Source organism: Hyperoodon ampullatus (genome assembly GCF_949752795.1).
Source record: "Hyperoodon ampullatus genome assembly, chromosome: 17".
Taxonomy (NCBI): domain Eukaryota; kingdom Metazoa; phylum Chordata; class Mammalia; order Artiodactyla; family Ziphiidae; genus Hyperoodon; species Hyperoodon ampullatus.
The window spans coordinates 70,000,378-70,027,155 of NC_136930.1; the positions used below are offsets into that span (position 1 = coordinate 70,000,378).

The window sequence follows — 26,778 nt, forward strand, 5'->3', positions numbered from 1 at the left end:
CTTCTGTTGTCCATTAAAAAAATGCCAGAAAAACAGGCTTCTGGCACCGGCACTAAAAAGTGTATATATGTGCAGACGTTAAAAATCTACTTCTTCAAGTTCATGACAGAGATTTGCTCTTCCAAACACTTCGGAGCCTCTGCATAAATTCCACCTCTTTCCCCGCTTCCTGTTGGGCTTTGTTACAAGAGCTCGCCACCATTCCCCGCTCTCCCCGTCTCCCAATCAGAAAGGGTTTGGTTTCCAGAAACTGGGTCTGTTTTTTCTTTAGTTGGAAGGGAAACAGGAAGTAGGTGGGCCGGGCTTCCAACAAAATGTCCCTTCGCGCCAGGATGCTCAGGTCAGCCTAGCCTTGGATTGATCAAGTGTTTGCTCTGTGTTTCTTGTTTTTGGCAATTTGGTGTCTCTGAGGGAGGGTGAGACAGTGGCCTCTAGGCCGCTCGCCAGTGGAAACAGGACACTGAGATGCTCCTTTCCCTTTGGTCCACCCCACCCCGCCCTCGCCAGAAAGGGAGCCCTCCACAAACCCAATCTCACTTTGTCCTCACCAGAGCTCACTCGTACAAAATAAGCTTTGGATTAATACCGAGCTACATGTGGTTGGCAGGCAGGGGCGGGGAGGGGCCGGAGGAGGAGGGGCAGCTACAGCGATCGATCCCAGAGTCCAGGGGCGGCCCTCCCCAAGGCCACCTAGCAGGACACCTCCGTGGAGTTGGGCCCTGCGCTGCTCCCGGGGCCGCCGGAGTTGGGGACGATGTCCAGCCGGGCGCCCTCGCTGGTGTGGGAGCGGCTGCGGGCGCCCTCCACGGACGTGACGCTGGAGCCCGAGGCTGTGCGGGACCTCATCAGGCGCGTCATGCTGGCGGAGGGCACTGGGAGAGAGGAGAGAGACCCGTGAGGGGATGGGCCAGCGCTGGAGGCACCTGCACACCGGGGATGCTGCCTGCTGTGTGCCCCACCCGCCTGGGCACCTTTGCTCCTGTCCATCCTCACAGCCATCCAGCTGCCGGGCTCCCCATCGTTTCTGTCTCTGCCCACAGAGGTGCAGCACGAGACCCAGGTGCAGTAAGGACTTGCTGCGATCCCACAGTGGCGTGAACCCACAGCTGGTCTGAATGCCAGCTCTGTCTGCTACCTGCTACTTGCATCCCAGCTCTGGGACTTTGGGAGTGTCCCTCTCTGAGCCCCCGGCCCCCCCTATAAAATGGGAATACTACCACTGACGCCCTGGTAGCAGTGCCGGGGTGTGTGCCCACCACCCTGTAAGGTCAACAATTGCCAGAGCTGGGAGGACGTTCAAGGTCGGCCAGGCTAATCCCTGCGCGCCACAGGCTGGAAACCAAGGCCACAGAGAGTGGTCAGCTGTCATCTCTTCCTTCAGGGAACCTGTGACCTCCCAGGTACTATCAACGGCACTGTCCATTCCAAAGGATTTAAAATGGTACAGCCACTATGGAGAACAGTATGGAGGTTCCTTAAAAAACTACAAATAGAACTACCATATGACCCAGCAATCCCACTACTGGGCATATACCCTGAGAAAACCATAATTCAAAAAGAGACATGTACCACAATGTTCATTGCAGCTCTATTTACAATAGCCAGGACATGGAAGCAACCTAAGTGTCCATCATCGGATGAATGGATAAAGAAGATGTGGCACATACACACAATGGAATATTACTCAGCCATAAAAAGAAATGAAATTGAGCTATTTGTAATGAGGTGGATAGACCTAGAGTCTGTCATACAGAGTGAAGGAAGTCAGAAAGAGAAAGACAAATACCATATGCTAACACATATATATGGAATTTAAGGGAAAAAATGTCATGAAGAACCTAGGGGTAAAACAGGAATAAAGACACAGACCTACTTGAGAATGGACTTGAGGATATGGGGAGGGGGAAGGGTAAGCTGTGACAAAGTGAGAGAGTGGCATGGACATATATACACTACCAAACATAAAACAAATAGCTAGTGGGAAGCAGCTGCATAGCACAGGGAGATCAGTTTGGTGCTTTGTGACCACCTAGAGGGGTGGGATAGGGAGGGTGGGAGGGAGGGAGACGCAAGAGGGAAGGGATATGGGAACAGATGTATATGTATAACTGATTCACTTTGTTATAAAGCAGAAACTAATAAAAAATAAAAATAAAAAAATATATAAAATGCCCTTGAACACAGCAGGTGGCTTATAAGGTGGAATGAAGACAAAAAGTCCCCCTGCCTGTACTGGGTGGAATAGCATCCCCCCAAACTCATGTCCACCGGGACCTCAGACTGTAATCTTCTTTGGAAATAGGGTCTTTTCAGATCTATTTAGATACGATGAGGTCACCCTGGGTTGGGGTGAACTCTGATGCCACGGCTGGTTTCCTCTTAAGAAGAGGAGACACAGGTACACACGGGGAGAAGCCATGTGAAGACAGGGCAGAGATCAGAGTGATGCAGCTACAAGCCAAGTACTGCTGGCGACCACCAGAAGCTGGGACAAGGCAAGGAAGGATTCTTCTTAGAATCTCTGGAGGGAGCATGACCCTGCCCACATCTTGATCTTGGACTTCTAGCCTCTAGAACTGTAGCACTGTGAGAGAATAAATTTCTGTTGTTTTAAGCCACCCAGTTTGTGGGGATTTGTTATGGCAGCCCTGGGAAACTACTACACCACCCAACTGAAGCATCATTGCCAAGGCCATATTGAATAATGGATATCACACACCGAGGCAGCTGATAAATACACAGGCATGTAGGGGTTACATTATTCACTCAAGGGGCATAGGTGTTGGCTTTCTGTGGCAGACACCCACAGACAGAATTCATTCTTGCTGTACCGAATCCTCTTCTTACAGAGCCAGTTGCTGAATCCAGAAAAAAATTGGGAGCAATCCTACATCTGTTACTCACACACTTTCTCTGAGCCCCTATTTCTTGACCCCAGATCTGGGGGCTTACTGACCTTGCAGGGCTCTGGTGACCCTAGCATGGTGTCATGGATGCTGAGGGCTCATCATTCTGGCCCACTGCTGTGAGCAGGCGCTCAGTAAATGAATGATTACTTTGTCTTTGGTTGATGCCTCCAGCTCTCTCTACTGTCTTTCCCTACGACCTGCAGGATGCTTCAGCTTTCTGGAAATAGAAGCTTATGTGGGGGGAAAAACAAGGCCTGCCTTTCACTTCCTTTCTCCCCAGAATGCACTTTCAAAGCAGAACTCTAAACCCAGGGCAGGTCCAAGATAAACGAGTTGCAATTCATGGCTGCAAGGTAAATGAAGGCCTTCTCTAGTTACTGCCTTTGCCTGCACATTTTCTCGGAGGGAGAGAGGATGGAAAGGCAGGAGACCCACAAGCAGATGTTTTCTGTTGGCAGAGGGCACGTTGGGACAGGGATCCTGTCCGAAGCATGTAAATCAGGCTCATCCACTCTCAGCCACTCTAGAAACTAAACACAGCTGAGGCCAACCTTAAGACTGCAGTCAGTTGACCAAATATAACATTACTATTTTAAATGAGCAAACAGTTTAAGCCTCAGCAAAAAAAAAGGGGGGGGGAAGTGATTAGACGCTCAGACTTCCTTGTTAAGGTGGGCACATGAATTATAATTCCAGGCAGCAGACAGAAAGAACCAACGGAACCACATCAGGGCCGGAACCGTGGCCAACACACCAACATATACCAACGGTGGCTGCTGCCCAGCAGTGTGCTTACACTTGGTGTTGTCTGTCCTGGTCATGGGACTGCATTTCTGAAAATGTGTCTGTGAATAAATGTCTGTAAATAAACGATAATCATAACGCAAGAAGCTCCAAGTTCTTTAACTGTGCTTCTATTTATCCTTCAATTCCCAAATCTAATGATTTAGCAAAGACATGCTCTGTCTTGAATGTAAGTGACTTTATCACCCACTTATTCGGAGCTTTACAGTTTTCAAAGAACTTTCACAGATCCCCACTCTGCTTTTTACTTAATCTCTCAAAGCCTCAGTTTCATCATTTGTAAATGAGGATAAGAGTATCTCCTAGGATTATTGTGATGATTAAGTAAGAAAAAATAAAGGATTTATTAATCTTTCATCATCATCACTACCACCATCGCCATCACCACCACCACCATCACTGCCACCAACATTATTGTCATCACCACCACCATCATCACCACCATGACCACCATCCTCACACCACCACCACCATTATTGTCATCACCACCACCATCATCACCACCACGACCACCATCCTCACACCACCACCATCACCACCCCCACCATTATTGTCATCGCCACCACCATCATCATTACCATCATTATCACCACCATCATCACCACCACCACCATTACCACCATCATCATGATCATCATTGCCATTACCAGCATCGCCATCATCACTCCAAGTCTCTTAGAAAGGATGTAATCAAAATTAAAAAGATTTTCATGGTCTCATTGTTTGTTGTCTTCTTGGTGCTCAGAGGGATAGTCCTCACCTAAACCTTAAAACATTCCCTGGTGTGAAACAGCTTCTGTTCAACAACGGAGGGAGAATGAGGCACTATGGTCTGAGGAGATACTAGAACCCCTGCCCTGCTGCCCGTCCTCCACACACCTCAATACTTCTTCCCTGACCTGCCCAGTTTGCAAAAAAGCTGAAGCTGGCCAAGGTGATACAGAATCCTGTACTCATCCCAACCTGGTTCCAATTCCCACACCTGCCTTTCAACCCACCGCCTGCTAGGAAAGGCCATACTCACTGTATCCCATGCCCTGCACGAAGTACTTGAAGGCCTCGGCAAGCTTGGCCGGCTGCAAGAGAAAAGAGGGAACGTGCGGTCAGTCACCAGAGGTCCAGATCGTGCAGCCGTGCCTGTGGTCACCTTCCTTAAAGAGCTTGGCCCAAGACAGAGGGCCACCTCAGGTTGATAGGACAAAACACAAAAGTAAAGGGAAGACTCTGGGATAATTATGGAGACCCAAATTAGCTTTGACCAGAAGTTACAGGACCATCTGAGCCAGTTTTCTCACCTATAAAATAGGGGCAGGGCTCCCCTGGTGGCGCAGTGGTTGAGAGTCCGCCTGCCGATGCAGGGGACACGGGTTCGTGCCCCGGTCCAGGAAGATCCCACATGCCGCGGAGCGGCTAGGCCCGTGAGCCATGGCTGCTGAGCCTGCGCGTCCGGAGCCTGGGCTCCGCAACGGGAGAGGCCACAGCAGTGAGAGGCCCGCGTATAGCAAAAAAAAATAAAAAATAAAAAAAAAAATAAGGGCAGGGTGCCACACCTACTCCTGAGGGCTTCTCTAAAGAAGACATCATTGGATAAAGTGATGTGTCCAACTCAGGGTCTAGAATGTCATGGCCACTCACTGTGCTAAGGGTTTTGCAGCATTATCTCATCTTCCCGACAATAATTTTATGAGGTTAGTACCATCTTTATATATATTTCACAGCTGAGCAGACTTGGAGAGATAAATAATCCATCCAAGGTCTTATGATTCATCAGTGGTCTTGTATATCAACTCAGGGCTTTCCAAACCCCCTAACAGTTTACTCTCAGCCCCAGTAGCAGGCTGGCTGCCTGGCTGGATGGATGAAAGGATGGTGGATAAATGGATAGATGAAAATGAAAAAAGATGGATGGAAAGAAGGAAGGAAGGAAGCAAAGAAGGGAGGGAGGAAGGAAGAAGGGAGGGAGGATGGATAGATTAATGAAAAGAAAGGATGGATGGACATAAAGAAGAAAGGCTGTATGGATGGAAGGAAAGAAAAAGATGGAAGAAGGAAGAACAGATGAATGGATGGATGGATAGATGGATAGGTGGACAGACAAATCAATCAATCAACTGGGCTACTTTAAGTAAAATGAGTTGGGAATGCTGAGAACACACCCAGTTCTATCAATTATACTCAAAATTTTAATTTAATCTAAACGGGAGGTGAAGGCCATATTCGCAGGCTAATTAATTCCAACTCTTTTTTTTTTTTTTTTTGCGGTACGCGGGCCTCTCACTGTTGTGGCCTGTCCCGCTGCAGAGCACAGGCTCCAGATGGGCAGGCTCAGCGGCCATGGCTCACAGGCCCAGCCGCTCCGCGGCACGTGGGATCTTCCCGGACCGGGGCACGAACCCGTGTCCCCTGCATCGGCAGGCGGACTCCCAACCACTGCACCACCAGGGAAGCCCTAATTCCAACTCTTAAATGCAATGTCCTGGGTCTATTCTCACACCCTCTCCTTTCACTGGCGAGCAGTCATGGGGTGGGAGTGTCCCTGCCCACCTCCACCAACTCCTGCCACTGTTCTCAAAGCGCCAAATGACATTTAAAGAAGAGCCTGTGCTGCAATTGGCCTCTGGGGGTCACGTGATGAGTGTAAGAAGGGGACGAGAGTTGCAGCGACATCTGTGTTCAACATGGCGGACAGAAACAAGAGGACAGGCTTGGAAAGGAGAATATCTGGGCCCAAACTCGGCTACCCTGGGTGACCAAGGGCAATCTCCCCATCTGTTAGCCTCAATTTCCCTTCTGTGACTGTGATAGAATGCATGCTCCTCCTCCCTCTAAAGACTGTTGCAAGGATTGAATGGAATGAAGGATGGGAACACGTCTTTTGTAAAAACACACCCAACTTGCAAGGGCAGGAGGAGGAGGGATTACACAGTTATTGGTCCTCACTGGGCTGCTCTCCTGGGTGCCTGGGCTAGCTCAGCTCCTGCCATGACATATAAAACGTGTTTTAACTGTGGATAGAGTTAGATTTTTCTCATTTCAAGTAGAGAAAGGAATAAAGGAAGGAAGGAAGTATAGGTGGAAAGAAAAATGGTGCCTCTTCTCTGCAGCCAACTTAAGCTGCACTGTCTCAGTAGCAGTGTCAAGCGGGCTGGATGGATGAATGGCTCCGTCACTCGTGTGCAGGTATTAATTCCTATTTACATCTAAGCAGGGCTCTACTGGAAACCCATCTGTTCCCTCTAGAAACTGAGACATCCCATCCTTCTCTGGCTACTCCAGCTATCAACTGGGCAAAACACAACAGCAGATAAAAAGTTGAAAATATTTTGTTCTTTGCCAGTGGGAGCAGAGAGAGGCACTGGAAACAGAAGTTAAGAGCCACCCAAGGCCACTTGTGCCTGCTCACTCTGCAAAGGAGGTTCCCAGGGAGCTCAGGGGGACTTGTCAGGACTGCGGGGGCACCTAGAGCTAGAAAAAGGCACACATCCGATTGAGAAATCGCTGGATTACCGAAGCTCTGAAGTCCCTTTCAGGACTGGAGGGAGAAAGAGGGTCAAGGCACAGTTTGGTGGAAAAGACAACCCAAAATGCACAAAATATTTCATAGTAAGATAGAGTGCAAAACTGTAATGATAGAAAATTATAAGAAGAGATAAAAATTCATTCACTTGTTAGGTTGGGGGGGTGGTATTTATGGGTGGAGACTTGGAGGGGACAGTTATTGTGCAGCAAACACACTACAATGATTGATATGTTTATATGTGCATACACACACACACATGCATACATGTATACATATACATACTCACATACACACATATACACATGTGCGTGCACAGACACACACACACACACAAACACAGAAACACACCCTTTGGTCCATCTCCTCTCTGCTCTCCCTGCTTTGCCCCTGGGCTCCAGGAGCCTGTGGCTCCAGCGGAAACCTGTGGTCTTTGGGGTCAGGCACACCTAGATTCTGGTGCATGACTGCCAAGCTGTGTCCACTTGGCACATCCCTTCACCCCTGTGAACGCCAGCATCAACTACTCCACAGGGGCTTCTGGGGAGGACCAAGTAAGTCCTGATGTGCAAGAGCCTTTTATAAACGGTAACAGGTCCAAATGTGTCATCAGAGGTAATAGCAAGGTGGGCGGCCAGCAGGCAGTGAGGGAAAGGGGTTAACATGTCACAGAGGCACATGTCCTCCACCTGGGGAGTGGGGACAGGTGTAACTCACCTGGGAGATCTGTGGGAGGCCTCCACAATCTGCCATCTGGGAGAAAGAAAGCTGGTTAGTGCCAAAGGTCTGAGTGGAGGGGATGCCGGCTCTGTGGACCAGCTCCAAACGGGCATCCACTCTGCCCGCTGCCCTGCCCCAGGCCTGCCTTGCTGAGGGGGGCCTGGACATGTTACAGGTGGGGAAACACCCACCTCACCTGGCATGCCTGCTTTGATTACTATCCGTCTCGGCATTAAACTCTGCCTTCTTGGCAACCATTACTTGCAGCTTACAACAGGCCTGGCGCTGTGCTAGGCCCTGTAGATGATTTCTCTGCTCCCCCAAAACCCTGGAAGGGATGACTGTCCTACTTCAGAGGCAGAAACTGGGCCAGAGAGAACTTGAGGAACTTGCAAAATTCTGGCCAGGGTCTGTCTGACCAGAAAGCATTCACTGCACGAGGCCCTGGACACACAATCTCTTTAAAGACCCCTCAGAAGGAAACTGCAGGATTCAAGGCTTCAGGCCTGATGGGGCTCCTGGTTGGCCACCCTTGGTAAATGCTATCATTTCCAGAGTTGCTAGTAAATCACCAAACCCAACGCCATCACTGTTTAAAGCCATTCCAGGCATGTGTGAATATTTATCCAAAGCCCAGGGCTCTGGAGCACTTGGGCAGTGAGGTGAGGTTGGGGAAATAGGACTGGAAGGTCTTGGTGAGACTGAGTGGGGCTGTGGCCAGCCTATAGCCCAGAGTCTCAAGACTAAATCCCAAGGGCTAGCCTCCAGGTCAGCTAACTTGGGGCAGCCTTCAGCCCAACGGGAATGCAGCGACAGAACTCCAGGGGCCCATTCAGCAGGGCAGGGTGGTGCAGTGGGGAGAGTCTGTCTAGAATCAGGCCCCGCCCACACAATTCCTATCCATCCCTCTTCACAGCACCATGGCCAGCAGCCCGTAAACTCCTGGGGTGCCAGAGAGGGATCCCCTCATCTTTGCAGCCTTGGGTTACCAGCCAGCACCCAATAGATGTTTGTGAACAGACATACTAAATCACCATTTCTGTGATTCCTGACCACCAGCTTTGCCATAATCAGGCACAACTCAATTTTGCAGGAAACTTAGGGATTTCTGAGAAAGAACAAATGTAACCCTCCATCATTTTCCCTGTACCTTGAGAAGAGTGGTCTTCGTTGGGTCCAGTTTCGAGTTGCACTCCACCTAGACAAGAAGAGGGAGAAGAAATTTGCAAATTGTCTACCTGGAGCCAAAGTCATGAATTTTCGCCCTCTCCCTGCCACTCTGCCACCATCACCAGGAGCTCCAGTATTCCTACTGTCATGGAAGAAAGAATGTGGGCTTTGGGATTCAACAGAAGTGGCTTTAAATTCCAGCCCTACCATCACTAGCTGTGTGACCTTGGACAAGTTACTTAACTTCTTTGAGCCTCAGTTTCCTCATCAATAAAATGGGGATAATATCTTTTTCAAAGGGCTGTTGCGAAGATTAGCTAAAATGTAGAAGGTGCTCCAGAAATAGCTACTAAATGAATGGGCTTGTTTAACCAGCTGCTGCCAGTAATTCTTTAGATCCAACAACCCCAGTCCTGACAACCATTCTTCAAATGAAATCATATCCACCAAGATGGTTTCTTTCTTCAGTTTGTCAATGACCTTCTTAAAAGTGCATCGAGAAGTGGGCAAAATACCCACCTGTAACCTGTGATGTTCAAAATGCCTATGGTAAGAGTTATCACCTCCCTCAATGTAAACAATATATCTTTATTGATGCATCTTATGATTTGTCCAGTGGACTAGATTGCAAGAAATTCATGGTTCATTTGGATACCCCAGGCCTTTACTAAATGAACATTTGCTGACCCTGCTCTAGCCTACTGCACAAGGCATGTCACTACTCTAGGACTCTGCCCACTAGCCCCCAAGTCTCCCGTGTCCTCGGCTATGGGGGTGTTGGAAAGATGGAGTCTGGTTTTGCCTCCACCACATCACAGGTGGGAATTAAGGGGTGAAATGAGCCAGAAAACCTTTCCTAAGCCCCGCTCCCCAGATGCCTGTCTGCCCCACCAGATGATCAGGCTCCAACCAGGTCTGAAAGCTCCACCTGATTCCCAAACATCCAGACAGTCTCCTGGCCAGGAAGCCAAGCAGAAACACGCCCATATAAACAAGCCAATGGGAGGCAGATCGGCAGGTGAGGGGGCCTGGGAGAGGAGACAGCGGCCCCACTGCCAAGCAACTAGGGCTGGCAGTCACCAGGGAAGGAGGCTGGTGGCTGGACCCTCTGACTAAAGGCCAATATGGCATCTAGAAGATGTCACTTGCCCTGATGGGAGCAAAGGAGGGGAAGAGGATGGGCAGGGAGACTTCATACCAAGGTAACCAGAATTGGACTGTTAAGCACAGAAACCAGTGGCTGATTTCTACATACCACAGCGTCCACAGCAGGAGAACTGTCCCCAACCACCAACAAAGCAGGACACCTGGGGGCAGGGAGACAAGGGGAAGTTAACACAAGGTTCACTGACAGATTCTCATGCTCCCAGCCCTGCCAGGCTGGGGCCAGAATTCTAAAAAAAAAAAAAAAAAAAAAAAAAAAATTTACTTTGTTTTCCCCAGTACCTTTGGCTCTTTTTACTAACTTCATTCTCTATCCTCTGCTTTATTCTTAGGAAAAAATGGGTTAGTAGTCATTTACACCTTAGTATGAATTTCAGCCAGAGAATGTCTATGCCCTGATGTTTTATTTTCAAGCACCCTCTCCACAAGGAAGGATGAGCAGGATTTTCCCAGCAACCAAAAACAGAGATGAGAACGACACGCCTGACAAAGAAAATGGCATGTGCCAAGTTCAGGGGTCAAATAATACGGTTCACTTAAGGAACGATAAAAAGACATAGTTGTTACTGTTGGAATCCAGGTGGCTGTACCCACGACTGTCTTTTCCTTCTAGCTTTATAGGGCACTTCAGGGTGGGTCCTATGTCTTATTCATCTCCAGGCTCTGTGAAGCAAAGCCTCACACAGTATTGGGCACAGAGTAGGTGCTTCATAAATTCTGTCCAGTTGTGGTTATTAGCATTCCTTGTTTGAGGTCCAAGGCTCCCCCCCACAGCTCTTGGGGACACCCTACAAACCAAATTCCTGCACAAGGAGAAGACGAGTGAGGCTGGGCCATGCCCAATCCCTGGGCAGAATCCACGCAGTTCTCGCTGACTGAGCTGTCCTAGCACAAGGCGGGGCAGTCCTGCCAAACTCAGAACTGAGGTGCTGCCGGCAACGGTGAGCACAGCTAAAGAGACAGTGCAGGAGAGAAGGGTAACTCACTGCAGGGTGACCGTGTGGGTTCCGGGCATCGGCCGCTCAATCTCCAGGTCCCGCCGGCTACAGACAAACAACAAATAAACACACCTTTACATCAGCAGACCCTCCCCTGGAGGAAGCCCCTCCCACCGAGCCAACCCCAGGAGCTCCTGCACTGGCCGCTCTGGCAAACACCCACCTACATCCCAAGCTGTGTGAGGTCCCACCCCAGCCTCTCTGGGTCCATAGAAGTGGCTTCAGAGACAGCGGGACTCATGGACCCCACCTCACTGTCCCCCACGTGCTTTTTTCCTTTTATGTACAAATTGCATCCTCCTCTACAGAGGGTCCCTGCTTCCCGTCCCCCCTAGTGGGAGCCTCTACCTCCCGAATGGTGTCCAGCCTCTTCTCTTAGCCTCACTCCCACTCTTGCCCCCAACTCTGAGTCCTCTACATAGTAACCAAACCAACTCTTCAGAACTCAGACCTGATCCTTTCACTCCCTCATTTTAAACCCTCTCATGGTCTCCCACTGTACCCAGTGTGGCTCCATTACTCTCCCCTGCAGACGGACACCAGCCTCTCCCTGCCTGGCAGCTCCCACCATGAGACACCCTTTCCCAGCTCACAGCCCGGAGCCAGCCCGGCTGCATTCAAATCACGCTCCTGTTTCCTAGCTGTGTGACCTTGGGCAGGATGCCGAACCTCTCTGTGCCTTCGCTTCCTCAGCAGGAAATGATGGTGAGAGCACCCTCATCATAGCGTTTTTCAGAGGCACCAGTTCGTCCCTGCAGCATGTGGGGCAGCGAGGGGCTGTTGCCCGTCTCCCCTGGGTGCCCACCGCCCAGCCGAAAGCCTGCCCACTCCAGTCCTCACTTAGCACTTGCTGAATAAATGGGCACTCAGCCTCCGTGTCTTTGGTTACACGCTGGGGCCATTACCAGTCCCCCCTGCACTGAGAGGCTGGGTGGAGGGTAAGAGGAAAGGGACACGAATGCCCTTCATGAAGTCCAGTGATTAACACGTGAGAGACACAGAGCCCAGGGGGCTTATTCCTGCCCCCTCTGTGGGAGCCGCAGGCTGAGTTCCCTGGAGATTCCAGAACCCCTGGCTGCTCCCAGTGGCCCGGAGCTGTCCCCTCCCCTAGCTGAGCCCCAGACCAGCAATCAGGCATCCTTAAGAGGGCTGGGCCCTCGCCAAAGGCCATGCTCATGCGTCCTTATCCTTGGAGTGACTCCTTGGCCTCCCAGCAGCCTCCCTGGATTCTTCCCGTCCTCCCCCAGTGCTTTGCTGCCCTCGCTCTCAGCTCTCCCCACACCCGGACCTTCCTTAGGGTCAGCGTTGGCACAGGCGTGGACGCAAACCCTTTGCGATGTGACTGTTCCCACTCGTGCGTGTGCCCCTGGTGGTCTGGAGTAGAAGTTCAGCTCCTTGCAAAGCACTCAAAACTCCAGGAGGCACCTGACTTCCCAGGGGCCCTTACTGGGCACCCTCGTTCTGTTCATCGATTTGCTCAGGGGCTGCATCTTATATTAATTTTACAATCCCTCCTCTCTTGCCCCATGTGCATTCCGGACCTACAAAATAAGCCTGACAAGCGGCCATCGTGTGGCCCAGCGGCGTCCTGGTACCTGTTGTAGACGTTGATGAACAGGTGCAGGTTGCCGGGGTTCATGTCGTTCAGGATGTGCTGGCGGCAGGTGTGGACCACCTCCACGTTAGTCTGCATTTCCTCCTGCATTGACAGAGGGGAGAATGTCATTCGCGGGAACCGCGGCCGCGGGCCGGTCACTACCCTCACCATTCTTCAGGTTATTCAGCTACGGAGTGAAGGCAGTAATGCCTATTCCATGAGCCTGCTATGGAGCCTGGGGGAACCTTCAGGAAAGCGGAAGCCGCACCCAGATGCAGACTGATGTCTGAATATCAGCTGGGAACAGAGGGAACGCAAAGCTGGAGCAGCAAGCACGCCCTTCTGGGCTCGGACTTCAGGAGTTTTGATCTGAAGTCAGTCCTCCTGGCTCCGTCACTGCCCTTTCACTGGGCGAGTGCTTCACCTCTCTGAGCCTCAGCTCCCTTTTAAAAAAAAAGAGTGGGGATGACATCACCCACTTCATCAAGTTGTAGGATTTATCAGAGGTTGGTCACTCTGGAAAGCCCACTGACAACAGTAAACATCGAGGCGACTGTTAGCAATTACTATTATTTTCTTTTTAATGGGGAGAGGTGAAAAGAAGTTTTTCATGTTTGCAAAACAAAACCAACTCATGCAACAGGAAGGTGCCAGAATGAAGGGCAATCTTGATTTCCAGGAGGGCCAACCAGACCCTTGCAGAAGGCTGGCCACAGCCTTCCCTCTCCCTGGTTCCTTTTTGAATGTGATTTGGGACAAAGAAACAAGTTATGAGCTTGCTCTGTTTCTCATTTGTACAACAGCGGATGCTACAGGTTTCACGAAAGGGCCTGATGTGATTGACAACAACCAGGTCAGGAGTGAGAGGGAGAAAAGGGGGCCCAGTGTCTCCCTGAGCTGTGTCAAGACAGTCCACGGTCACTGAAGCAACAAAGAGACCAGCTTTTCCCCAAAAAACATCAGGAAAAAAATAGTCCGAGGAACTGTGCTGGGGTTACAGATTGAAACACAGTTGCAGCAACTCGGGGGTACCAACATATACCCCAGGTAATTTGGGGAACAGTCAGGCAAAGTTCTTACTCTATACTTGACACCCCTCTTCCAAGAAAATACAGATGCTGGCTCTGATCTTTCCCATATTGCTGTCAGATTCAGATTATACACTCAGGGTGGAGAAAATGTATTGCAAACCGTGAAAAGAAGCATGAGAAAGGAAAGAGGGCTCTAGTGGGCTACAAGGTGGCCCCAAGGACATGTTTCACATCAAATTCCTGGACTCTGCGAATGTTATTTGGAAAAAAGGTCTTTGCAGACGTAATTTAAGTTAAGGATCCAGAGATGAGGTCATCCTGCATTATGCCGGCAGGTTCTAAATCCAGTGACGAGTGTCCTTGTAAGAGAAAGGCAGAGGGAGATTTGAAACAGACACAGAGAAAGCCGTGCAAAGATGGAGGCAGAAACTGGAGTGAGAACCCACAAGCCGAGGAAGGCTGAGGCTACCAGAAGCCGGAAGAAGCAAGGAAGGATCCTCCCCTAGTACCACTGGAGGAGTGTGGCCCGGCCAACACTCGGTTTCAGACTTCTGGCCCCCAGAACTGAGAAAGGATATATTTTGGTTGTTCTAAGCCACGCAGTTTGTGGTACTTTGTTAGAGCAGCCACAGGAAACTAATACAAGGACCAGACACAGTGCACACTTCAGCAGCCCGGCAAAACTTCTGCTTCCCTGGGTGTCATATGGTCACACGCCAGATGGTCACACTCTTCAGCTAAGGAGCAAACAGTGGTGTGTAGGCCACACACAGTGAGCAGAGCAAGTCACCTCAAGCTGGGCAACTTGAGGGCCACATCAGACCCCTGCATCAGAGCAGTACATCCTCCAGCCCAGCAGGAGGTACAAAGCCAGAGTCAGGGGCCACGCTGGCCGGGTGACAGGGTAGAAACACACCACTCGCATGCTGCCAGGGGCCTGGCTCAGCCCATGCTCAGTGGGGATAAGTGCACCACAACCCGTCTGAGAGCCAGGCACCAGCAGAGGCACAGATGGTTACCGGAACGCACACTGGAGCAAGACTCATAGGTTCCAGTCCCAGCCCCTCTCGCTGGCTGTGAGACCTCACACAGCTCACTCAACCTCTCTGGTCTCAGCTTCCTCATGTACAACTGGGAAAAAAAAATAGATCCATAACTAGGAATAAAAGGCCCTTCTCATACGGGTCATAGAGTCCTTAGGACCAAGGTTGACACACAGCAAATTCCACGGATGTGTTTGCTGTAGGCTTTGTTAGAGCCCAGAACTGGAAAGAACCCAAGTGTCCATCAACAGGTGAGTGGAGAAGCAACCTCTGGTACACCCGTACCACAGAGCACCACTCAGTACTAAAAAGGGACGGACTCTTGATTCGCCCAATGCCAGGGATGGATCGCACAATAACTTAACGTTGAGTGAAGGAAGCCAGATTTAAAAATAAAAGAGCACGTACTGATACTGTTTACGTAAAAATCTAGGAAATGCAAATGAATCTACAGTGACCCAAAGCAGATCAGAGATTACCTGAGGAGGAGGGAGAGGATTCCCAAGCATCCCAGGGGAAGTTCTGGGGGTTACGGTATTTTGTTAGTCATCTGTGATGGCTTCAGTGATGGTTTTTAGAATGTCAAAATTTGTCAAATGTGTCCAATTTCAATATGTGCAGTGTATTGTACTTCAACAAAGCTGTTAAAAAAAGACTTCTGTTAAAGGGAGAGCAAGAGAGAAGGAATGGCGAGACGATTGTGCATGAGTAACGCTGGGCTATTTCAGGAGGGTCAGACGGAGTGGCCCCTTGCTGTTTCTGCGCCGTCTCTGTGCTCTACATGCCTGGCAGCACACGACTGAACAACACAACGCCAGGCCACACTGCTCACCTTCCCGAAGAGGTGAGACATCACCATGTCTGGAAGGGCTTGGGTCCATCCGGAGATCTGGGAGGACAGAAACAGGGATTAGAAAGCCGGCGTTCACAGTAGCCGGACAAGGGCAGGCCAATCCCACTGCCCTGGGGGCGGAGCAGCAGGGTGGACTCCTTGGCACTCAGGTCTGAGGACACCCCTTTGATGGGAAGGCGGTTACCTGTCTCCAGTTACTTACTGAACCTGGGGCCCCGGAAGGCAGGGTCATCAATTCCTTACTCTCAGAGCCGGGGGCACAGGAGATGTGGAGAAAATGCGTCTGAACAAAGACCCCACATACTCCCAGCTTTTGTCAGGCCTCAGCTCACCAAGTCCTCGGTAAGGGGGGCCTGTCCGTGACTTCTAAACACACACTGAGCTCCCAGTCTACATGCCAGGATCTGCTTACCTCAAACTATCCTTTCTGTATCATCCTCTAGATTTTCCCTCTTAAGCCAGTTTCCTCTCTCTGAAGATACTGACCTTCTCTTCTCTACCTGCTCCCACCGTCCATGCTAGGTATACCGCAGGAGCTCCATAAATGCTAGGCATACAGCAGGAGCTCCATAAATGCTAGGCATGCAGCAGAAGCTCCATAAATGCTAGGTACACAGTGAGAGCTCTGTAAATGCTAGGCATACAGCAGAAGCTCCACAAATGTGTGTTGACCAACTTCAGTGTCAGGCAGGAACCCATAGGGGAGAGAAGCTCTAGACCTGGGGGACCTAGGCTGACCCATCTGCCACCTCCTAGCTGTGTGGCCCTGGGAGAGTAGCAGAGCCACTGGACCTCAGACCTCTCATCTGTAACCAGGATGCCAGGAGCTTCAGACTCACAAGGCCAAGGTGAGGGTTACACATGGCAACTACACATGTCACAGGATCAGACCCCAGTGCCTGACACACACTAGACCCCAAAGAGAGGCTGGGGCTGGAAAGGAAAGATACGGTGCAAATACTAAAACCCCCCAAACAGCCCTCAGGCTCCACTTTAGCCAGCTGTCAACGTCCCAGCCCCCATGTCTGGCTCAGAACAGCTACCAAGAAGCCAAACTGGCCGACCACAGTGCCATTCCCTTTGCTGGAAAACAAAATAAAAAACAGGGAGTGTGTTCCACTCCTGAATAGCACACCGGTGGGAGGAAAGGGCTCCCTCATCCTGGCGGAATGTTCCAGGAAGAAATGAAGTATCACAGTGGCCAGGATGGGGTGGGAAGTAGGGGGAGGGGGGACCCCTTCAAACCCCCTGTCCCCAACAGCCGTCCCAAACTTGGCAAAAACACACTTTCAAAATGAGAAGCCAGGATCACCCCGGCTTGAAAGTCTTTGTCCTGTTAGAGTTGGAATGGTTTCCCCCTCTCCTTGGCAAATACTGGGGCCTTTATGAAAAAAAACAATAATCCCTTTAAAAGATAAACAAGGAACCCAGCCAGAGCACAGCTTCCTGAGACAGCTCGGGCCCTTTCCCCAGCCAGGGATGTGTCCTGCTAGCTCTGCATTCCCAGACCTGCGGTGCTTGGGTCTCGGCGGGCATTTGACACCTGCTGATGGAGAGGCGGGGCCAGCGGTGAGCCCAGCTCAGAGGTGATTCCAAGGACCACAGAGTCCAAGGGATCTTGTTCGGCCCCAGTCCTCCCACTGCCTGGCTCTGTGCGGCCCTAGACAGCTTCCTAACCCCTGCGACCCTCAGTTTCCTCCTCTGTAAAATGATTATAACAATCCCCACTCCTGGAGTGACTGAGGATTGAATGAGGTCGTGCAGGTATAGCCACGGAGAGTAGAAAGAGAACTTGATAAACATGCAACAGTTGTTAGCTAATAAAGAGAACTTGATAAACATTCAACACTTGTTAGCTAATTATTATTATCGTAAAGTTAAGTGGCATAGAATCAGTACCAGGTACGTTATTTCTTTTTCATTAATAATATGTAGGTGACTGGGGTGACAGGCATTTGTCTTGTTCATCTTTTTATTCTCAGCATCTTGATCTAAGGCCCACATATGCTAAGTCCCCAGCGAACACTTCTTAACCCAGGCTGTCCTTATCAAAGCTGGCTCGGGACCCATGTCCCACTGGTATCGCTGGCTTGGACAGCAGTGTCCTATTGAGATCTGAATGGCACGTGGCTGAGGTCATATTCACTACTCAAAGCCAGGCGGAGGAAAGCTGCCTTCTTTGCTGGGGGTGGTGAAGGGGTGGGGCTAGGAGAGGTCTCTTGCATTTTGTGCTCCAGTCAGAGTCAGGCACACCTGCCCCTCTGCAGACTGGGACACCCCCTGCCCGACCCAGGCCCCCAGCCTCACCTTGGAGGCGGCCCAGTCCATCCAGCCTTCTGCACAAGGGTTCACATTGATGAGGACGAGGCCCTCCACCATCTCGGGGTTGTTCAGCTGCAATTGGAGACACGAAGTGAGAGAGACAACCTAGCCATCTGAGAGACTGTGAACTTTAACGTCAAACCAAAGACTGAGAAAAGTACCAGAAGAGGACCCGTGTGGACCCCCAGAGCAGGCTGCTGCTCTCGACACTGCCCCCCTTCCAAAACCAAGGTTCCAGCTTAGTAGACACTAAATGGGGTTCCTGAGAGAAGGGAAAGAGGAAACCATAGGAGAAGTAGGAGCACATGTGCTTGGCAGACCTACGTGGGACAAGTCACTTCACACGGCTGCCCCTCAGCTTCCCTAGCTGTGAAATGGGTACAACATACCATGGACCTCATAAATCAGACAAGTTAATCAGCTCTTCAGTAATCAGTAAGAATTCTATTACTTCTCAGAGATATGGAGATAGAGACCTAAGATACAGTTGAGACCTTATTTTATCTGCTCAGAGCCTAGACAGCCAGACCATTTTGTATTCGTGCCAGCATGCCTAACCTCTAGCAAAGTCCAGCAAATAACAGGCCATCAGATTACATATGGCTGAATAAAATGAGCATCACTGCATTTTGAAACAAATGTTTGGTAAGGATACAAAGGACCCAGCAGCACCTGACCTGGACCCCTAGTAATATAAGTGACATCTGTCATGTTAACACATATATCTCTGATTAGTTTAGAATTAGTCAGGGTCCAAGAGTTCCCTGACTACAAAAACTGTGCAGCTATCACAAAGAAGTAGCACAGTAGAGTACTCAGTGACATGAGGACCACAATCACTGGCCACAATCACTGCAAAGCGAGCAAAGATGATGATAAAAGAACATGTCTCGTGCGGCATTTCAGTGAAGTGAAAGAGCTGCTGGTGTGTACATGAGTGCACACCCACACACCTCACGTGCATAGGTAACTCTGGACCACGTACCCCGAAGTGCACTGTGGCTCTCCTTTGGGAAATGGAATTATTTCATTTCATTTCAAAAGAAATATAATCATTTCTTTTTCCCTTTGGGGAGTTTTTTTTGGTGCTTTTCTAATCTTCTTCCTTAATCTTGAATTAATTTTCTTTAAAACGTATATATATTGTGCATAGAGAGAGAGAGTTTTGTTTTTTTTTTAATGAAAGAACTCACAGCAAATCGAGTGAGGATGTAGGCACCCGCTCCGGTTCCCATGCCAATGATGCTTTTCAGTCTGGAAGGAGAAATAAAAATTCATGTCCCAGAAGGAGTGAGTGATGGGAAGCGCCCTTTGAAAACCTTCCCCGCCCCTTGCGCTGAGGAAGCTCATCTTCCCAAGGGTGTGTCGTGGGCATCGCTGAGGGTGGCTGGCAGGCTAGACAAAGTGGGACCATGCTGCCATACGTGCCCTGCAGGACCTGCAATGCATCATGCTTTATGTCTGGACAGAAGACCATGACCTTGGAAAGACCCATGCCTTTCCCTCACTCCTCTCCCGACCGTGGACAGGCTCTGACAGTCCCACTGTCATTTACTAGGGAAGGCCTAGTTACCAAACTGCTTTTTCCTGCTCTTCAGCTTTATTTTGGATTCTAAAACTTGGAATGAAAATGAATTGGGCAAGAACATGGAGGTGTTATCATCGTACAAAAGGCTCCACTAAGAAGTTTCCTTGAGCCCTGAAGAAATAAAGGCCTGGAGGGAGACGTTGAGGGTTCAGGCAACCCTATTCCAGAATGTTCCATGGGAAAGAGAAAGCAATAAAAGAAGAGAGGTGAGGAAAGGATGGGTGGAGTGGCTGTCATCGGGTGATGGATTTTGACTCGAGGAGAAAAGCCCGCCTTGCAAGAGGCAGATGGGAGTAAAGAGACTGCATGAAAAACAGTGTCTGCAGAGTGTAACAAGCTGATTTCCTCCCTGATCTTTAAGCATTAACCTAGATTTCAGTGCTGGGGCCAGATCAAGACCCCAGGAGAGGCAGAAGCTAGAGATCACCCTTCTCTGCAAGCTGGTGGCGGGGTGGATCCCTCACTCTTACCCAAACTGGTGAAGGACTCCGGGCAGCATTTCCGCCAGCTGGTCCATGGAGGGGTACATGTACCTTGGGAGAGGCCATGCAGAGGCAGTTAACAAACGCCGGGACCCCGGCGGAAATGAACAGTGCAAACGAAAACACACTTGATAGGCGGGGACCGTGCAACAAACCGCCCTGTGCACCCAGACGCCCCAGTCTAGTCCCCTCCCGTGGCCCCCATTCCGAGCACCCCACCGTGTACGCAGCCTGCTCCTCTGAGCAAGGATGCTCTCCATCCCAATTCCCCTACCTTTTACTTTGTAAAGTGACCCTTTACAAACCGCTTCCTATGTTCCAGGTCCCACAACAAGCATTTGATGAGCACTGTAAGCTCATTTAATCTTTACAACTAGTCTATGAGGTTGCTATGATTTCCCTCATATAAAGATTGTAAATACCATTAAGCCTAAGAGATAAGTAACTTGGCTTCACAGACAAGCAGGGATTTGGAGCTCTCAGGATTTCAAGGCCCATGTACTCACTTACCTTCCCAAAGGAGGCCTCCTGGAAGCCCTCCCGTGAAGCCCTCCTGACCTTGGGGAAGCCCCTCCCTCTCATCTCCTCTCCCCAAGAGATGCTTGAGAAGAAGACTGGGAGACAAGGCAGAGAAGGCAAGCCACCCTGATTGGCTGGACACAGTGGCTTCGGGAAATGGATACCCAGGGCGATTTTAAGGCACAGGGATGACTCGACTCACACATCTTCCGGGACCACTCCTCCTGTTTACAGAGGGCTGGGGGATCTCCTCTCTGTTCAGAACTGGCCCATGACAGCAGGAACTGAGGAGGGTGACAGTGGTGAGGACTCACACTGGGCGATCAGGGAGCCTGCAGGCTGCCTGGGTCTGTACATTAAGGCGAGGGCTTCCCCTTTGCAGGAAACAACAGTTTCCCATCATCAACTCCTTAGCAGGGCCTGGAAAGGGTCTCTTGTTCCCACTGTGCCCACCTTTCCAATGGGGACAGCAGAGGCCCACCTCTGGCACTACACGAAGCCACCTCCCAGGCTGGATCCTTCTTGGCCAGCAGGTTCTCCTTCCAGATTATCTACCATTTCTAGACTGGATCTCCTCTTGGCCTTTGCACATGCTGTTCCCTCTGCCTCTCCAGAAGCAAGTGTATGCTCACCTCCCTTGAATTTCCAGAAAGAAACCCTAGAGCCTACGCCCGGCCAGGTGCCTACACCCCTGGCCAGAGTTCTAGCACATTTCCTTTCCCATCTTCCTGGAAGGAACTCAAAGATTTGTCCTTTTCACCAAGGTCCTGGCTGTCATCAGGGAGTCTGGCCCGTTTTATGGAAAGTGAGTCCACACGGCACGCTGTGTTAGGAGCCAGCTCCTCCGAATGTCCCGTGATCCTGGAGGCAGGTCCCTGGGGGAGCCGTCAAGATGCCTCACAACACCCACTCGGTCTAGGTGCTGCGGGGAGGGGCGCTGACACCCACTAGAAGGCATTCCACAATGCCGACTTTGGGGCTCAGGAATCAGAGCAGGCAGGAAGGAGTCCTTTCAATAGAGGAGTTGTTGGGCCTTTCTCATGCCAGGCTTCTGGCGAGGCAACGGGAACCCACGTGAGCAGAGCAGACACTGTCCCATGCAGGAGCCGGGGGGCAAGTCAGCAGAAACAACTACGCTAACTCATGACAGTGGCGACCACCGGGGAGGGGAAGATGCTGAGAGCGGGAGGCTGAAACAGCGAGATCTGTTCTGACCAAGTGAAGGGCTTCCTGGAAGAAGTGCCATTGAAGGGGACGTGGGCTGGGGGGAGCTGGAGGACTGAAGAGTGTAGGGAACACTCTAGGCAGGGGGACCAGCATGTGCAAAAGGGAAAGAGCCAGGAAGACCCCGGTTGGCGGGGCTACACATCAATGAAGCCGTTGTCTTTCTGAAATGGCCACGGCTCGGTTTGGAGCCAGCAGCCCCCAAACGGTGAGAGTTGGGGAGACACCTAACTCCACAGCTTCTTTCCTCACTGCTCTTGGGGGGTGGGTACACAGCCAGTAGGCACAAGGATTCTACTCATGAGGCCCCATGTGTAGAAAGCTGACTCCAGAGCCGGGAGTGACCCGGCCAGGGGCCCCTATCCCTGCTTTGCCGTCTCAGCCTCAGGATGAGGGGGGTGAACCCTGGGGGGCCTAGGCGACCCCTGACCATGCCGGACCCCACTTAGACAGTGGGTCCCACCAGCCACACGCTGGAATCGCCTGGTAACTTAGGGGAACAAATACCCTGCGCCTTGGCCTCTGGGTCAACTGAATGAAAATTCCTGAGAGCAGGGCCCAGGTTTCAGAATATTTTTAAAATCTCCCCGTGGGGAGCTGAGAGTCACTGGGTTACCCCAAGTCTTTCAAACAATTTGTCCAAGCAAAGATGGATATACAGACAGACGCTTAATCTGCTGCTGTATTAAGAAGCTTTGAACTCTTTTAACGGATGTCTGGGCATCCCTTTCCTCCCTCTCTGATAAAGATTAATGATTAAGGATTTTTCAGAACACTAACAAAAAAGATCTCTTTGTGATACCAAGAAGACCTCTTTGGCAGACTTTAAACCCAAGAACCTGGTCCCACCTTGGTTGAATTACAGCACGGTGAGGGGTCCGAGAGGTCTGCCATCCCCACATGACCCTGACTGTCCAGTGCCCTCGGTAAGCCTGCCCCCAGCCTCACAACGAGAGCTGAAGCCCACACCAGCCACGCACTGGGGAAGAGCAGGCAGTGTAGACACCTGGGATCAAGGCAGCCTGGTGTTCCAAAGAGAGTTTGAGTCTTAGAGCCAGCAGACTGGGCTCAAACCCGACACACACCCCCCCCAATTAAACCAGCTGCGTGAGCTTGAGCAAGGCAGTTAACCCCTCCATGCCTCAGTTTTTCCATCTAGAGAATGGAGCTACCAGCACCGGCCATGTAAGGATTAAATACAAATGACATTTGTAAATAAAGATGATTAAGTCTGGCCCACAGGACATACTTCATCAATATCATTTCCAATTATGGTCTCTATTTTTCCTCCCAACTTTCTAGATCTTTCTCCTAACTATTTCATCTTGTCAAGACCCTCTTCCACTTCAGTCCTGTCCGGGCCATGTACCCCTAGTAAAAAGCCAGTCTAGCTGGGCTGCTGTGGTGGGGTGGGGACAGGGTGTCTGGAGGGTTGAAGGTCGGGGAGCTATTGATTGATGGTTATGGGGGTTCAGTTTAGGCTAATTAAAAGGTCCTGGAGATAATGGTGGTGATGGCTGCACCACAATGTGAATGCATTTAATGTCAGTGAACCATACACTTACAAATGGTTAAAAACGGCAAAATTTAGGTTATATATATTTTATTACAATTAAAAAAGAAACCTTAAAAGCCTGACTCATGCCTCCTCCCATCACCTGTTCCCACCCTGCAGGGCTTTCCTTTCCCTGTGCTGGGGCCCGAGGCGCCCTCCTCTTACCCCGTGGGGAAGGATGCAGCACTGTCCTGCTGGCCGGGGGCGTCCACGTGGCAGACAGCAAAGTGCTGGGTGATCTCCTGCATGTCCTCGGAGTTGAAGAGGGGGTTATAGCAGGTTTTGTCTGGAGAACAGGCACGGGAGAGAGATGAGGAAGAAGTTTGGAGAGAATAAAGTCTGTATTCATTCTGTTGGTTTCATGCCTACACAGCAGGGGGAAGGAACTTTCAAGAAAGAATGGCTACATTTTCTTTCCCACTTTCCTCTGGTGATAAAAAGCAAGAATAAGTCACGGGGCAAAGGAGTGGGTGTGCAAGTGGAGACGGTCAGTAAACTCGCCTGCCTATGCTGGCGGAGGACATAAACTTCCAGGCAGCGCTGGGAGGGGATCCCATTCCAGCTCCTGCTTCTTCCCCCAACAGTCGTGGCCGTGATGGTCCTCGTATGAAGTGGGGTTGCCCCACTGACACTCTCTTTCTCTCTAAGTCTCCTAAACCCTCACCTCAGGGATACTGGCCAGGGCACACAGGATTTTCAAACAAGGAGGACCACTCTTACGTGGGCTTGGATGAGCCTCCTAATTGCTGAGGCAAAGATGGCCAGCTGGTCACCAAAACACTTCCCTTTTCTTCCAGGACACACTTCTGGACTACATTTCCCAGCCTTCCTTGCAATCAGAGGCAGTCGTGTGATCAGATTCTAGCCAATAGCATGTGAGGCTCCCCATTTCCTCATAACACCTGCCACCCAATCCTCTAGGTTTCTCTCCTCTTTCTTTCATGACTGCCAGGTGTGGAGGAGCCAACAGAAGCCTCGGAGGCTCCAGGGGACGGTGGAGTCACAGCTAGAAAGGGCCTGGGTCCCTGAATCACCACATGGAAGGTGTCCCACAGAATGTCCACTGAGTTGTTACATGAGTGAGAACTAAACATATATCATGTTAAGCCACAGAGGCCTTGGGTCTTTTGTTACAGCACTTACTGTACTTTAACAATGGAGGAGTAACACCACCAAATGCAGTTCCGTGTCCTCATCAGAGTCAGTGGAATAAGGTGGTATATATCAAAGTACCTAGCATCGGATCTGGTACATAATGGTTATAAGGGGGCATATGGGGGGAAAAGAGAGATAAAAGAGAAGTGAGAGTGAAGGAGAAAAATGGTTTTCAGTGACTGACATCATTCGCAGCCTCGAGGTATTAATAAGCTGTTGGAAAAACAATGTCATTCAGTCCATCTGTTAATCAAAAATCAAGCAAGCATCCAGCTCGCAATACGCACTGGACCAGGAAGGGCCATAAGCGCCTTCTGAATCATCACAGAAACATTTCTGTTCTGTGTAGTTGTAATACTAAGTAGATCTTATTCCAGTCCCATTTGTGAAAAACCCACATTTGGGAACACTTCCTGGTAATCTTAAGAACTCGCAATCTAAACATCCATAGCAGCAGTATTCAGAAGAGTCGAGAGGTGGGAAATCCAAATGCCCATTAAACGACGATACACAAATAAAACGCGGTGTATCCGTACAGTGGAGTATCATTCAGCAAAAGAGAATAATGTGCTGATATACGGTGGCACAATGCCGACGTACCTTGAAAACATGACGAAAGAAGCCAGTCACGAAAGACCACAGGTTGTGTGATTCCATTGATAAAAAGTGTCCAGAATGGGCAGATCTTAGAGACAGAAAGCAGACTAGTGGTGGCCCGGGGCTGGGGGGTGTGGGAGATTGGGGGGCGATAGATAAGAGAACAGAACTTCCTTTCAGAATAATAAAAATGTTCTAAACTGGATTGTGCTGAAGGTTGCACAATCCTGTGAAAACACTAAAACCCACCGTAGGCCTTCATTAAAGGCAGTCACTGTCACACAGACTGATGGTGGAGGACTCCTGAGTCCCCAGCATCTCCAGGCAGTGCCTTCTGGGCTCGTCCAGTCTGTGGCAAGAGTTCTCCCCAGAACAGCTCCAGGAAGTCCCGGCCAAAGAGGGTGAGGCGGACTCCCTGCCAGCCGCCCTTCCTAGCGGTCCTCTCCTCCAACCCTGGCAGACACCTGCTCGCCCAGGACACGCGGCTCCTCGGAACTTACGGTTCATGCCAATGTCGTGGTAGGTGAGGATGACGGGTCGGTTCCCCTTGGGGGTCCCACACAGTGTGACGTGAATGGAGCCATGCAAAGTCTCGATGTCCTGCTCCTGGGGAGAGACAGACAGACGGGCCTGTCATGTGGGACCCGCAGTCACGGTGTGGCTGGAATTACAGCCTGCAGACACCCAGCGCGCGTCTCACTGCGGATGGAGGAAAGCTCCTAATTTGGTCGTGGGAGCGCTGGGCTTCGGGTGGCAGCTCTCTCTGGCCTGAGAAGCAGAGACAAAAGGGAAAGGGGACCAAGGAAGCACCCCACCATCCACTGAGGTCAGTGGCTGCCAATCTGAAGAACGGAGCTCAAAAATAATTACACCCCAATTTTCAGGTTCCACCTTGAGAGCGGGAAAACTCAGTACCTGCGCTCTGAACAAAAACCCTCTCCCTTCTCCATCCCAGGCTGAGAGATGCCAGGGCTTCCAGGCATCCGCTCTGAAGACCCCTGAAGCATCTCCCAGGCGGCCGTCGTGCTTCTGCGAAATGGGAAGAATAATAGAACCTCAGGGGGAAGGGTGAGTGCTTAGTGCCCAGGCCCATCCCCAGCACAGGGGTCCTCCTGGGCCACCTGCCTCATCCCCTCAACCAAATGAGTGCCCTGAACACAGAGGCCCCTATCTCCCCAGCCTTCTCTCTCTTCCTCTGAGTGCCTGTTCACTCCTGCCTATACAAACGCTGGAAAAATCCGCAAACGGTGGGGCAATGGTCCAGCCCCCAGGGGGGACCACAGATCATCTGCTGGGCGGAGCCCTGGCCCTGAAGCCACCGTGGGAACAATGGTTCACTGTGGGGACCTCATTCTCCATTGTCTCCTCAGCTGACCCACAAGGCGCCCTCTAAAAATAGGCCAGGCTGGGCAATGTCCCCGCCAGCCTGGGGCATCAGGGTTCAAATCCAAGCTCTGCCTTCCCCAAGCCCTCTGAGCCCCCGGAGCCCCATCTGTAAGAAGGGAGGGAGCTGACCACCCCGGGTTCCTC

At 50.8% G+C, this 26,778-nt stretch overlaps 1 protein-coding gene across 1 annotated transcript in view; it reads right to left on the reverse strand.

Moving 5' to 3' along the window:
- Positions 1-690: 690 nt before the first annotated feature.
- The window catches only part of NDRG1 (N-myc downstream regulated 1), a gene marked incomplete at its 3' end in the record, with an annotated part of 54,934 nt that continues 28,846 nt past the window's right edge, over positions 691-26,778 (reverse strand). The window contains exons 4-16 of the mRNA XM_079722778.1: positions 25,749-25,854; positions 23,662-23,782; positions 20,187-20,249; positions 19,322-19,382; positions 18,114-18,200; positions 15,786-15,842; positions 12,878-12,981; positions 11,271-11,327; positions 10,376-10,427; positions 9,101-9,148; positions 7,948-7,983; positions 4,738-4,789; positions 691-872 (exon numbers count right to left, since the gene is read on the reverse strand). Of these exons, the coding sequence (XP_079578904.1) occupies positions 691-872; positions 4,738-4,789; positions 7,948-7,983; positions 9,101-9,148; positions 10,376-10,427; positions 11,271-11,327; positions 12,878-12,981; positions 15,786-15,842; positions 18,114-18,200; positions 19,322-19,382; positions 20,187-20,249; positions 23,662-23,782; positions 25,749-25,854 (1,026 nt within the window). The remainder of the gene's footprint in view (positions 873-4,737; positions 4,790-7,947; positions 7,984-9,100; positions 9,149-10,375; positions 10,428-11,270; positions 11,328-12,877; positions 12,982-15,785; positions 15,843-18,113; positions 18,201-19,321; positions 19,383-20,186; positions 20,250-23,661; positions 23,783-25,748; positions 25,855-26,778) is intronic.